At 55.5% G+C, this 12,283-nt stretch overlaps 1 protein-coding gene across 2 annotated transcripts in view; it reads right to left on the reverse strand.

Annotated features, from left to right (window-relative positions):
* LOC112061047 (butyrophilin subfamily 1 member A1-like) overlaps positions 1–12,283 on the reverse strand; it is a 71,485-nt gene that overhangs the window by 19,904 nt on the left and 39,298 nt on the right. The window contains exon 8 of one of the 2 annotated variants that reach the window (XM_065565014.1): positions 5,129–7,220. The exons of the other annotated variant lie outside the window; for it this stretch is intronic. Coding sequence (XP_065421086.1) covers positions 6,661–7,220 — 560 coding nt within the window. The 3' untranslated portion in view covers positions 5,129–6,660. Of the gene's footprint in view, positions 1–5,128; positions 7,221–12,283 lie in introns of those variants that run through there. 2 annotated transcript variants of the gene reach the window in all.

The raw sequence follows: 12,283 nt of genomic DNA on the forward strand, positions 1-12,283 counted from the left end.
CCAAGCAGTTTTACATTAAATATCAAACAGATTTATTGACTACAGACAGATTTTAAGTGGTTATATGCAGGGCCGGCTCCAGGCACCAGGCACCTAAGCACATGCTTGGGGCGGCACCTGGTAAGGGGCGGCGGGGGGAGCGCAGCGCGGCATTCCGCGGGGGGGGTGCTCCGGCGGCGCGGCCTGGCGCTCGGCAGGGGGGCGGCGCGGGGGCAGTGCTCGGGGGGGTTTCCGGCGGCACTTGGCGGGCTCCGGTGGCGCGGAGCTCGGCGGGGGGGCAGCACGGGGCTCGGCGCTCGGGGGGGGTTCCGGCCGCACGGAGCTCGGCGGGTGGGGGGGCAGCATGGGGCTCGGCGCTCGGGGGGGGTTCAGGCGGCGCGGAGCTCGGGGGGAGCAGCACGGGGCTCGGCGCTCGGGGGGGGGTTCCGGCGCTCAGCGGGGGGGCGGTGCGGGAGGGCGGTGCTCTGGGGGGGCGTTCCGGCGGCGCTTGGCGGGGGGCCTCGGGGGGCGGGGCTTTTTTTTGCTGCTTGGGGCAGCAAAAAAGCTAGAGCCGGCCCTGGTTATACGTAGCAAATGTAAAGATCGAAGCTGGTAACCTAAGAAATACAAATACAGTTGCAGGCTAAATTCTACAAACTAAGCAGGATTTGAATCAAGCAGTGTCTCACCCTGACAGATGGTCTAGTTCAGGGGTCAGCAACCTTTCAGAAGTGGTGTGCCGAGTCTTCGTTTATTCACTCTAATTTAAGGTTTCGTGTGCCAGTAATACATTTTAACATTTTTAGAAGGTCTCTTTCTATAAGTCTATAATACCTATAATATCTAAATTATTGTTGTATGTCAAGTAAATAAGGTTTTTAAAATGTTTAAGAAACTTCATTTAAAATTAAATTAAAATGCAGAGCCCCCCGGACCAGTGGCCAGGACCCGGGCAGTGTGAGTGCCGCTGAAAATCAGCTCGCGTGCTGCCTTCGGCACGCGTATCATAGGTTGCCTACCCCTGGTCTAGTTCCTTAATACACAGGCTGGGACTCTTTTCAAGCCTATGACCCCCTTCTTTTATAGTTTCCTCCAGCTTAGTGGAAAGATCTTTTGCTGTGACATGGGGATCAGTCAGTCCCCATTGGTCAAGCAGTCTCCATGGTACACAGTCTCTGGATAGTGGATTCTTTCCTTGATGGGTGTTGATGAGCCATTAACTGCTGTCTGGCTACTCCATTGTTGTACCTGAAAGGCTAGTTGTGGTGTTCCCAACCTGACAACATATTTTAGCACATATTTTAGTAACACATATAGCAATAATTCATAACTTCACATACAATAACACATACAACCCAACAGATCAAGACTTTTAAAATGATGCCTCACAAGGCATACTTTGTACAAAACATTTCATAATTATGAGACAGTGGTGAATATGGGGGTCCCGGGTGCTGCTTTGAGGTACAGAGGCCTTACATTCAACTCAATACATTTCACGTCTCTGTCTGTAACACAATAATGTTTCAATGCTGCATCTGATCAATTCCAACACTTCAGCGAATGTTCTAGGCATCAGCGGGCAGAACTGCACTGATTGTGTCAGAAATCTGGAAGCAGGAAATGGGAGACACTTGGTGCCCCTGGCACTGGGTGGGGTGGGCAAATGGGAGCCCTTGATGACAGAGTTGGGGGTAACTGCACCTTTAATCCCCTCTGTGGTCTATTGAGAAGCCACCTACAGCAATGGGAGGGACAATAACTCCTCATGGGGCAGCCCCTGCCCTAGCCAGTTTGCTTCTGGTGAACAGGGCAGGGATTTTGCAGGAGGCCTCCACACACCCTGCTGTGACGGTGGACGGTATTTACACCTGTTGGTGAAATTCTCCCGCTAACTCCTCCCAGCTGCGAGTGATGCAGACTCAGCAGAAATTCTGCCCACAGTTCAAAATCAAGCTAGACCGGGCAGGTGAGAGCCCCCTAGAGATGGAGCGGGGGTGGGGTGGGGGGGCTGCAGCAGCCAGGGCCCTGGGAGAGGAACAGGCAGGGGATATTCAGTCTCATTCATTCATTTCACAACAATGGGCCTCACCTCATGGAACTAGCTACAGGCAGAACAGCCAAAAGCCCTGAACCCTGGCACTTTAGGGCCTGTGCACAATTGATTCTGCTTCCCCCAGGATCTCTCCTTTGACTCTCTCCTATTGCACTGTGTGTTCCAGTGCGACTCACCAGGGGCTTTTGCTTAGGGGCCCTGGCTAGGGTGACCAGATCACCCAAGTCAAATATCGGGACGCGGGGGGGGCGTGGCGGGGGGACGTGGCGGGAGAGGGCGGGGCAAAAAAAAAACCACTCTTCCTCCACAAGCGCTGGAGGGAGGCCCGGGAGACACAGGGGAAGCGCGGGGCCAGGGTGAGTGAAAGTCTGGCCTGGCCCCGAGCAGGCAGGACTCAGTCGGGTGGTAGGGAGAGGAGGGGGGCGGCCCGCAGGGCCAGGCGGTGGCTGTTCTCCCACCCTTGGCAGTGGGACTCGGGAGCAGCCGCTGCTGCAGCTCCCATTGCCGCGGCGGGAGGAAGCGGTCAATGGCCAAGCTCAGCGGCTGCGGCTCTGGCGCCCCCAAACCTCCCGAGCCCGGGCCTGCTGTGGTGACCTAGCAGCGCGCACGCTGCGCTCAGCCCCTGGCCAGTCGTGTCTGGGCTGCTGCCCAGCTGGTACTATCCCGCGGTGGCCCCGGAGTGGGGGCAGCAGGCCGCAGCCCCCCCGTCCCGCTTGGTTCCCGCAGGGGAACGAACGGGGCTGGGCTGCCGATGCCTCCGCCCCGGGGCCACCGCGGGATTGCACCAGCTGGGCAGCAGCCCAGACGCGACTGGCCAGGGGCTGGGCCCAGCGTGCGCGCTGCTGGGTCCCCGCAGCAGGCCCCGGCTCGGTGGGTTCGGGGGCGCCAGAGCCGCAGCCGCCGAGCTTGGCCATTGACCGCTTCCTCCCCCGCGGCAGTGGGAGCTGCAGCAGTGGCTGCTCCCGAGTCCCACTGCCAAGGGTGGGAGAACAGCCACCGCCTGGCCCTGCGGGCCGCCCCCCCTCCTCTCCCTACCACCCAACTGAGTCCTGCCTGCGCTCGGGGCCAGGCCGGACTGTTACTCACCCCGGCCCCGCGCTTCCCCTGCGTCTCCCGGGCCTCCCTCCAGCGCTTGTGGAGGGAGGAGGAATGGTGAGCCCAGGGAAGAGGCGGGGATTCGGGGAGGGAGCCAATGGGGTGAGGAGGGGGCGGAGTCGGGGTGAGGGGGGGGGAACGAGCACTTCCGGGCTCCAGAGCATTTCCTTGTTTGTCCAGTGTCCCGACTGCTCATCGGTCGGGACGCGGGACAAACAAGGAAATATCGGGACAGTCCCGATAAAATCAGGACGTCTGGTCACCCTAGCCCTGGCCCTGCAGAGAACTGTCACCAGCAGGGGCAGCTCCTTCTTGGGGGAGGGTGGAGTGAAGTCCCAGCAGGAATGTAACTGCTGTGCAGTGCAGCTGACACACTGTGGGGGGCAGCACCGCCTGCTGCCACTGGGGAATCCTGGAGGCTGCAATACACCAGGCTGCTACCGATGCCTGTGTCTCACTCAGCCTGCAGGCAGCACAGGGAGAGGCCCAGAGCAGGGCACAGAGGTGGCTGTGGGGCTATTTCAGCTCATATGCACTGGGAGGTCTCGGGGGGCTTCGTGATGCAGGGTTCCCAGAGGTAACATGGAATAATGGGGTGCCCAGCGCTGGCCCTGGGGGGATGGTTCCCCAGCCCCACAGATCTCACTGCCAGGATGTTTCCCCTGAGACTTAGCCTCACTTTCCCCTTTGTTAATTTCTCCCCATCCCCCCTGCTCTTTTTGCCCCTAAATTCTTTATGTTCAAAAACAGAACCAGAAACAATAGAACCCCCTGATGGTGGCCACAGAAAATACTGACTCTAGGACCAATTCTCAATACACATCTCACAGTGCCCATGAGACCTCCTGTTCTCAGTCATATCTCTGACTATAGTCCTGCATGTCTGGATGGCTCCCTCCACAGCTGGGATGGGCAAATCCCCTCATGCAGCCCCCTCCCTCCACAGCTAGGATGGGGGACTCTGGAAAGTCTGGAGAACGCAGCCACATTAGCACTGTCCTCCCCCTTCCTCAGACACAGTTGGTGGGGACAGAAATGAGGATACCCCAGGAGGGGGTTCATACAGGATTTCATGCAAGGCAAATGTACTGCTTGGACTGGATTTAACTTTACAACCCCTGCAACGAAGTGGACCTGAGCGGATGGCTCCCCGTTAAATCAAACACTTTGCATCTTTCCCCATGTTAAATACATCTGAAGACTCTATGGTCAATTACACAATCATGGCAGTGTGACACGGGCTGTTAGCAACTACAAATGGAGCCATTTGGAAGCCAGCACCCTGGTCACTGAGAACACCCAGGGCACCGGGTGCAGTTAGAGTAGTTTGGGTTTGGAAGGGCAGAGGGGATCACTTGCACCTGTAGGGAGCCTGGTGAGGTCACTAGCTCAGCGCTGAGAAGAAAGCAGCAGTATAAAAGTCTGAACCAGGGAGCAGGAAGGGGGCTCCTCGTAACTGCTGCTCTGTTGTGATGCATCATAAAAAGTCATAAAGACACTTGGTGGAGGTTCCCTGGCAGACTGCCTGCTGCTTAATTCACACAGAGGTCTGCCAGCCAGGGGTTGCAGGAACTGATGGGGGAGCCCATTCATAGTTAGAAATTTAAAAATGAACATTGCCTGCAATCTCTTCATGGCACTTCATGCTGTAAATTGTGAGTGACAACACATTTTTATGTCTTGTCAGAGAGTAAAAACCATGTTGTATATTAACCTATTTGCCAACACATTTTCCCATGTAATAACACAAGTTAATAAGAAACCACAGTAATTATACATAATTCGAGAAATAGGGAAAGGAACGCAGATATTTCTGAAGGAAATTTTAGGGAAAAATTATCTATTTTTAGATTAAAATTTCCCTGTGTTAAAAACTAGGAAGAACACATAGCTTCAGGAGCCCATTCCACCTAGACACCAGCAGACGGGATAAAAACCACAAATGAATCCATCAAAAGATAAATTTAGGGTATTTATTTTCAGATAATCAAGGTACGTTTAGGGCACTCTGTCATGAATGGCATATTGTGAATAAATCTTCAAAACTGAATTATTACATTGAAAATGTTCATAACACATCATGTTTAAAACAAAAAGTAGTCCTAGCAATGCCATGTGATATGCCTCCCCTCATACTCGATCTTCAAGAAATTAGGCTCAGTCACTGATTTCAAGGAATTAGACCAATCGGTCACTATTTTTACAGAGCATTGCAGAAGGTGGTGAACAGAACCCAGAGGAATTGTGATGAATTTCCTGGAACAACTTTCTTTTCTTTGTACTCTAAACTTCACACGACAACAAAAATATCACCCTTTCAACTGATTTATGGCTGAGAAGAAAGGTTTGCCAAAAAGCTTCACCAAATTTCATGTTATGTGTAATTAAGTGCCAGCATCTTTAATACAATTAAGTAATTTGTGATGATTGAGTAAAGGAATACAACCCCTTCTCTATTTCTTTATCAAACTACATTTGTTGTGTCCTTATAACCAAGACCATGAACAGCCTGGCAGTACACTGAAATCAACAGTGCACAGTGACAGCACATTGCCTGCAAATAATATGTCTAAAGAAAAATAAACTAAAAAATGGAGATTGTAGAAGAGATTTCTATCTATAGAAAGGTAGCATTTGAGGTTGGGGACCGTGTTTTGTTAATTGATGTGAGAAAAAGAAAGGAAGGATCATATCTTGATTACCAATTATATGTAGCTAGAAAGTTAAAAATCACATGAATTAATGCAGACAGAAGTTCAAAGATTATTATATAATCTTGTGTGAGTTAATTTAAATATAATGCTTAATTAATTCTATCATTTTTTCAACTATTCATTTTCAAAGGTGTAGTGCAGGAGGTGAACATGTGTTCTCTACCTTCCAGAGAGAATCAGTCAAGACAATAAAGAGAGAGGGAGAGAGAACAGAGAGCAGCTGCACATGTGTGTAGTTGTGATGTTTATGACACATGTACATCGTAACTGAACAACCCAATCTGATAATTTAATAGTTTATTTTGTTAAGATAAATATTTTGGATTTCTTGAAATTCCACAATTGAAATACAAATGATGTTATTTAGAGAAGTTAAACTTCACTATAGATTTGAGGGAAAAATAAAAAAAAATTAAATAATTCCATTTCTACAAATATATTTATATGCTTGCTTTTGAAATACTGTTGAAATGTAAATTCAAATATTCTTATATTTACACCTTGTTACAATAATATTTTCTAAATTAAAATAATATTTTTTTCTTTCATATTTTACATTGAGTTTTCACAGGGGTAGAAAATTCTGACAGGGGTAAATGTCCCCCATCCACCCCCATCTGCTACCCCTGGGGCAGGGGACGGGGAAAGGTGAGGGCTGGGGGTTCCCAGGTGTCCGGTTTTCGACTGGAAGCTCCAGTTGAACAGGGAAACTGGCAGCGTCCGGTCAGCACGAAGTCCAGTTGCTGCAGTAACTGGCCCCCACCACAGGAAGAGCAGCAGGGCTGGGAGGGGACAGACTGTGCCGCGGGGTCACTGTCAGGGACAGAGATTCCCTCCGGCCTGAGCTGGGACCGGGCAGATTATCAGGGGAGCCGCGTTTGTACCCCCAGCGATTAGACCAGGACAGAAATAAGGGTGGAGCGTCCCGGAGAAGGTGCCAGTGAAAGTGAAGAGATGGGACCTGTCAGTCACATTGTAAAACGAGACCTCGCCCGCCTCATAGTCCAGGAAAATCCCCACCCGGCTGGGCCTGACGCTCACAGGGAGGGGGGTTGAGGGGGAGGTGCCGGCCTTGTATCCCCTACCCCACAGCCACACGACCCAGCATCCAATCTCAGGTTTGTATGTAAGCCACTCCTTCCTGCTCACAGATTCCCTACAAACCCCCAGAGTCCATCCATTCTTGTCTCCCACCTCCACCTCCCAGTAACGCCTCCCGCCCGCGAACCCCTCAGCGCCCAGGACACAGGGACAAGGATCAAATCTCTCAGGGTTGTTGGGCAGATCCTGGCGTGTGTCTCCGTGTCTCACACGTTTCCGATCCTCAGACAGGATGAGCCAGCGATTTGCAGTGTCTGGATCCAGCCTCACGTCCACTGGGGAGAGAGTCACAGAGTCAGGGCCGGGGGCAGGGGCTGGTCACTGGATCAAATGGAAATTAACCTGCACCCCCGTTAATCGCTGGGCGAGGGGGAGGGGGGTTTGTTGCCTGAGGGGAGTCAGGGCCCGTCTGCCTGTGAGGAGACAATGGGGGGAAAGGGCAGGAGGAGCGGGGGAGGGGTGGGAAGGTGTCAGTGGAGGCAGGGGAGGGGGCAGGCCGATGCTGGGAGAAGAAAGGGGAGGGGGAGGTGACAGGAGCAGAGGGGGTGGAGGGAGGGACATAGGGGGAGGGGCAGGCACAAGGGCAATGGAGAGACAAGAGAAGGGGCAGGCACCAGGAAGACTGAGGGGGGTGAAGGGCAGGTTCCTGGGGGCTGCAGGGGGTGAGGGGAGGGGTGGGCACGAGGACAGAAGAAGGGGACAGACCCCAGGGGGCACAGGGAAGCAAGGGAAGGGGCAGGAACCAGGGGGCAGAGGGATGTGAGGGAATGGGGGCAGCTCCAGTGGGGCAGGGGAAATCAAGGGAAGGGTGAGCTGCCAGGGGGTGAGATGATGAGGAGTGGGGCAGGTGGAACCATGCGGGGGAGCAAATGGGCAGGCACTGGTGCCAAAGGGGCAGAATGGGGGGTGTGGGAGCAGGTGAGCAGAAGGGGGGGCAAAGAAAGGGGTGTGGAGAAGGGTGAGCCCTGGGGGCACAGCGGTGTGAAGGGAGATGTGGGCACCAGGGTGGCAGAGGGGAGATGAAGGGAGGGGTGGGACCCAGATAGGGTGACCAGACAGCAAATGTGAAAAATCAGGACAGGGGGTGTGGGGTAATAAGAGCCTATATAAGAAAAAGACCCAAAAATCGGGACTGTCCCTATAAAATGGGGACATCTGGTCACCCTAGACCCAGAGGTTAGGAGAGGGAGAGGTGAGCGGTGGGGCAGTGCTGAGGTGAGGGGAAGGGCTGAGATCAGGGGTCCCAGAGGGGGGTGAAGGAAGGGACTTGCACCAGGCAGGCAGAGGGAGCAAAGGAAATGGCAGGCACCAGGGAGGCAGATGGGGCAAGGGTAGAGCTGGGACTTGGGGGAGAGGAGGAGCTGGCACCAGGGGACTGGAGGGGTGGTGAGGGGTGCAGATGTCATGGAGCCAGAGGGCGAGGGGACGGGCAGGGTGAGAAATAAAGAGAAGGTGGCATGGGTGATGGTGGCAGAGAGGAAAGAGGAGAGCAGGTCAGTAAGGCAGAGGGTGCTGAGGGGGTGGGCACCAGGAAGGAAGGGGAAAAGGAGAGTGTCAGGTGTTGGGGGGCAGGGGGAGGGAAGGAAGGGGTAGGCAGCAGAAGGGTGCGGGGAGCAGGGAAAGGGCAGGTGCCAGGGGGATTGAGGGGGTTGAGCAGAAGGGCAGGCACAGGGAGGGCAGAGGAGGGGAGGGACAAGCACCAGATGGCAGAGAAGGGAGAGGAGAGAGGCAGGGCAGGTGGGTAGAGGGAGGTGTTAGGAGAGGGGATTGGGCAGAGGCAGGTGCCAGGGGGTCAGAGTGGGGCTAGAGGAGGGTTGGGCACAGGGCGGGGTGAGGGAAGGGGTGGGTGCCAGGGGTCAGAGAGTGTGGGGAGAGGGACAGGTGTCAGGAGGGCTGAGGGGAGTAAGAAGGGCAAAAGCCAGGACAGCAGAGGAGGGTGAGGGGTGGGGTGGCCATCAGAGGGTGGGGGGGGTGATGGCAGTGGTAGGCACCAGGGAATCAGATGGGGGTGAGGGGAGGGGTGGGAGACATGGCATAGAGGAGGGAAAGGGGAGAGGTGGATGCTAGGACATAGCGGGGATGTGAAGTGATGGGTGGGCTCCAGGGTGCAGAGAATGTTTGGGGGAGAGGGGCAGATGCCAGGATGGCAGGGGGAGAAGGAATGGGCTGTTCCACTGGGGCAGAGATGGGTGGAGGGCAGGGGCACGTGCCAAGGAGGCAAAGTGAGAGTAGAGGGGCAGGGGCCCAGGGGAGCAGAAAGGGAGTGAGAAGAAAGGAAGGGATGTTGGTGAGGGGTCAGAATAGACGCAGGGTCCAGTTTTCCTCACAGGGGTGAGGGAAGGGTAAGGAAGGGGCAGGAGGTGATGGAGAGGAAGGCCCCAGGGAATCTCTGTTGCTTTCGGGCCATGTGTGGTTGGTTTCTCGCTCAGAGCAGGTCGGTTCTGGCCCCACACACATTGGGGGTGCAGCCCTGCCCCAGGGGGAGCAGCTGGGACACTCCATGCTGGTGGACACCACCTTCCAGCCAGGAAAACCCCACAGCCAGCCCCTCCCCTTGCCCGGCCCAGCCCCACCCCCACAGGGGCAGTTGTCTAGATTGGACTCACTTGGGGGGCATTACAGTGGAAGATTCTGGAGGGGGGGGGATAAATGCGGACTAATGGGCTGTTGCTAATGAGGCCAGGGCAGTGGGGAGGGGGCATTTCCCCACTTCCTGCCCCCTCCATCTGGGAGAAGCTGCTCCGGGGACCAGTCCCAGTTAACACCCGCACAGCGCGTCTGCACTAGGGGTTTGCACCAGTGCAGCTACATTGGTGCAAGGAAACCCCAGCAGACACGACCATAGACACTGCTGTGCCAGGGGTCGTAACCCCTCCCATCACTGGGGTTATGGATCAATAATTATAGGGTCACTGGAGCAGAGGAGCTGGACTCTGGGCTCTCAGGTCGGGGCCTGACCCCCTGGGCTGCAGAGTCATTCTCATTCGTATGCTCTGGCCCAGTACCCATGGCAGTGTTTAGACACTGGGGGACATCATCAGACACCTGGAGCCCAGCGGTTTGAGCCCTCATGACATCACCCGGGGGGATTGAACCTGGGCTCCCAGCTGAGGACCCAGCCGCTGGGCTAAAGGCTAGAGGGGAAGCAGCAGCACCTTTTTCTCTTAATTGAAACTAGTCAGCAAACTCGACGTGGATTCGCGAATAGTTTCTGTTGACCCGAAAAATAATTTTGCAGCAAATAAACTATTTGTCCAAAACATTTCACCCAGCTCCACTGCAAACCTGTCTGAGCAACATAGGAGCCTGAATCCCAGTGACTTGCAATGAGAGACTGTCAACAACCCCAGAAACGCACAGTTACAGGCAGGCCAGGGTCAGGACACTCCAGAGCTGCTGTTTAATTTGCCCTTTGCAGACAAATGCCCCCTGGGCCCCTGATCTCACCCCCACAAATCAGGCTGAAAATGGATACTTGGCTCCAGCCTGAACTCTCTGCCCAGAGCGATTTGTCCCATGGACACTGCTAGTGGCACAGACCCTCTGCCGCTGCTCCTGGACATCTCCCAGAGTGGATAATGGTCACAGAGACCATCTCAGAGCCCCAGGGACTCAGATGTCTCCATCTAACGACTATTAGCCACCCCCCTCGCTCTCATTAACCAGTCCTGGGTCAGACATGCTGGGAACTTTCACACCCAGACTCTGGAGACACTTTGGGTCCTTCTACACAGCCTGCAGAAGCGAGTCTCGGAACGGGCTGGACAGATTCAGGCTTGTGGGGCTCCCGCTTTAGAATTAAAAATAGCCACGTAGACGTTCAGGCTCAGGCTGGAGCTCAGGCTCTGAAGCCTGGGTGGAGACGGGTCTGCCCCTCCCAGCGCAAGCGGGGACATTGTCTGTGTCCACGTCCCCTTCGCCCCATTCCTGGGATGGGGAACAGCAGCCCCAGAGCCCCTCCCTTCACCCCCAGGGCAGGGCAGTGAGAGCCTTCAGCCTCCTGGGCATTGGGGCCTCCCAGCAAAGGTTCCTGGGTGAGCGTAAAAGTGTCTCCACCCAGAGAGCTCTGTGCACCCAGCAAATACACAGATGTGCCCGTGGATCAGGATCCGGGATGGTCCTCTCCCCAGGAGTGATGGAACCTCTCTAAAAGTAGAGGGGTCACCGGTGCCCAAACCATGGCCCCACACTCTCATGCCGGCCCTTTTTCCCTAGCTCCTGCCCCCGCACCACCCCTTCTCCCTGAACCCCCGCCCTCATACCGCCCCTTCTCCCTGACCCAAGTCCCCGCCCTCACATCACCCATTCTCCCCGAGCCACCACCCTCACACCACCTCTTCCCCCCAACACACTGACCCCCTGGTTGCTCCTCTCGGCCCTCTCCCCCCTCACCCTTACAGCTGGTAAAAAGTGGGAGGGAATAGCCCTCCCATTGGTAAAAGTGATTGGCCATGGCCCCTGGTCCCACTCTTCCAGTGCCCCTTACTCAACCCCCCCCCCCAACCCCAGGAGGAGAGGGGCCCTTGGGGAAGTGTCAGTGAGTTCAGTGCTGGGGGTACAAGTGGGGTTTACACCCTGACTGCTGGAACTCTGTGTATTGAGGGTACGAGGACGTCACAGCAGCCGTGTGAGCCCCCCACTGTCCTGCCAACATGGCTCAGCCCTGACACCTGCTGGAGCCTCTCCCTGGGGAGGAATCATCCTTGAGGCCCATTCAGCTCTTGGCCTCCCAGCGGAGGTGGCCGGTGAGGCTGCCGTTAATGTGAGTTACGATGTGAGCTCCTGTCTGCTGGGAACCGGACTCTCAGCCTGGGCTGAGATCGGTGACTGGGGAGTGAAAGGCCCCAGCTGCAGGGCCAGCTCCAGGGTTTTTGCCGCCCCAAGCAGCCAAAAAAAAAAAAAAAAGCCGCGATCGCAATCTGCGGCACTTCCGCCACGACTCTACTGCTGCCGCTTCTTCGGCGGCAGGTCCTTCCCCCCGAGAGGGAGTGAGGGACCCGCCACCGAATTACCGCCGAAGAGCCGGACGTACCGCCCCCTTCCATGTGCCGCCCCAAGCACCAGCTGCTACGCTGGTGCCTGGAGCCGGCCCTGCCCAGCTGCCCTCACTGTCCCCCTGAGCCAGCCCAGCGCCGCCAGCCATTCAGTGCAGGAACAGTGATGCTCACACTTGGTGACAGAGCCAGTGCCCCCAGCTGGAAAGACGAGGGTCTGTCCAAGGAGCAATGGGCACAATCTGCAGCAAGGGAGGTTGAGGCTGGAGATGAAGAAACACTTTCTAACTCTCAGGGCAGTGAAGCTCTGGACCCGGCTCCAAGGGAGGTTGTGGGATCCCCGT

Source organism: Chrysemys picta, chromosome 12, assembly GCF_011386835.1.
Source record: "Chrysemys picta bellii isolate R12L10 chromosome 12, ASM1138683v2, whole genome shotgun sequence".
Classification (NCBI taxonomy): domain Eukaryota; kingdom Metazoa; phylum Chordata; order Testudines; family Emydidae; genus Chrysemys; species Chrysemys picta.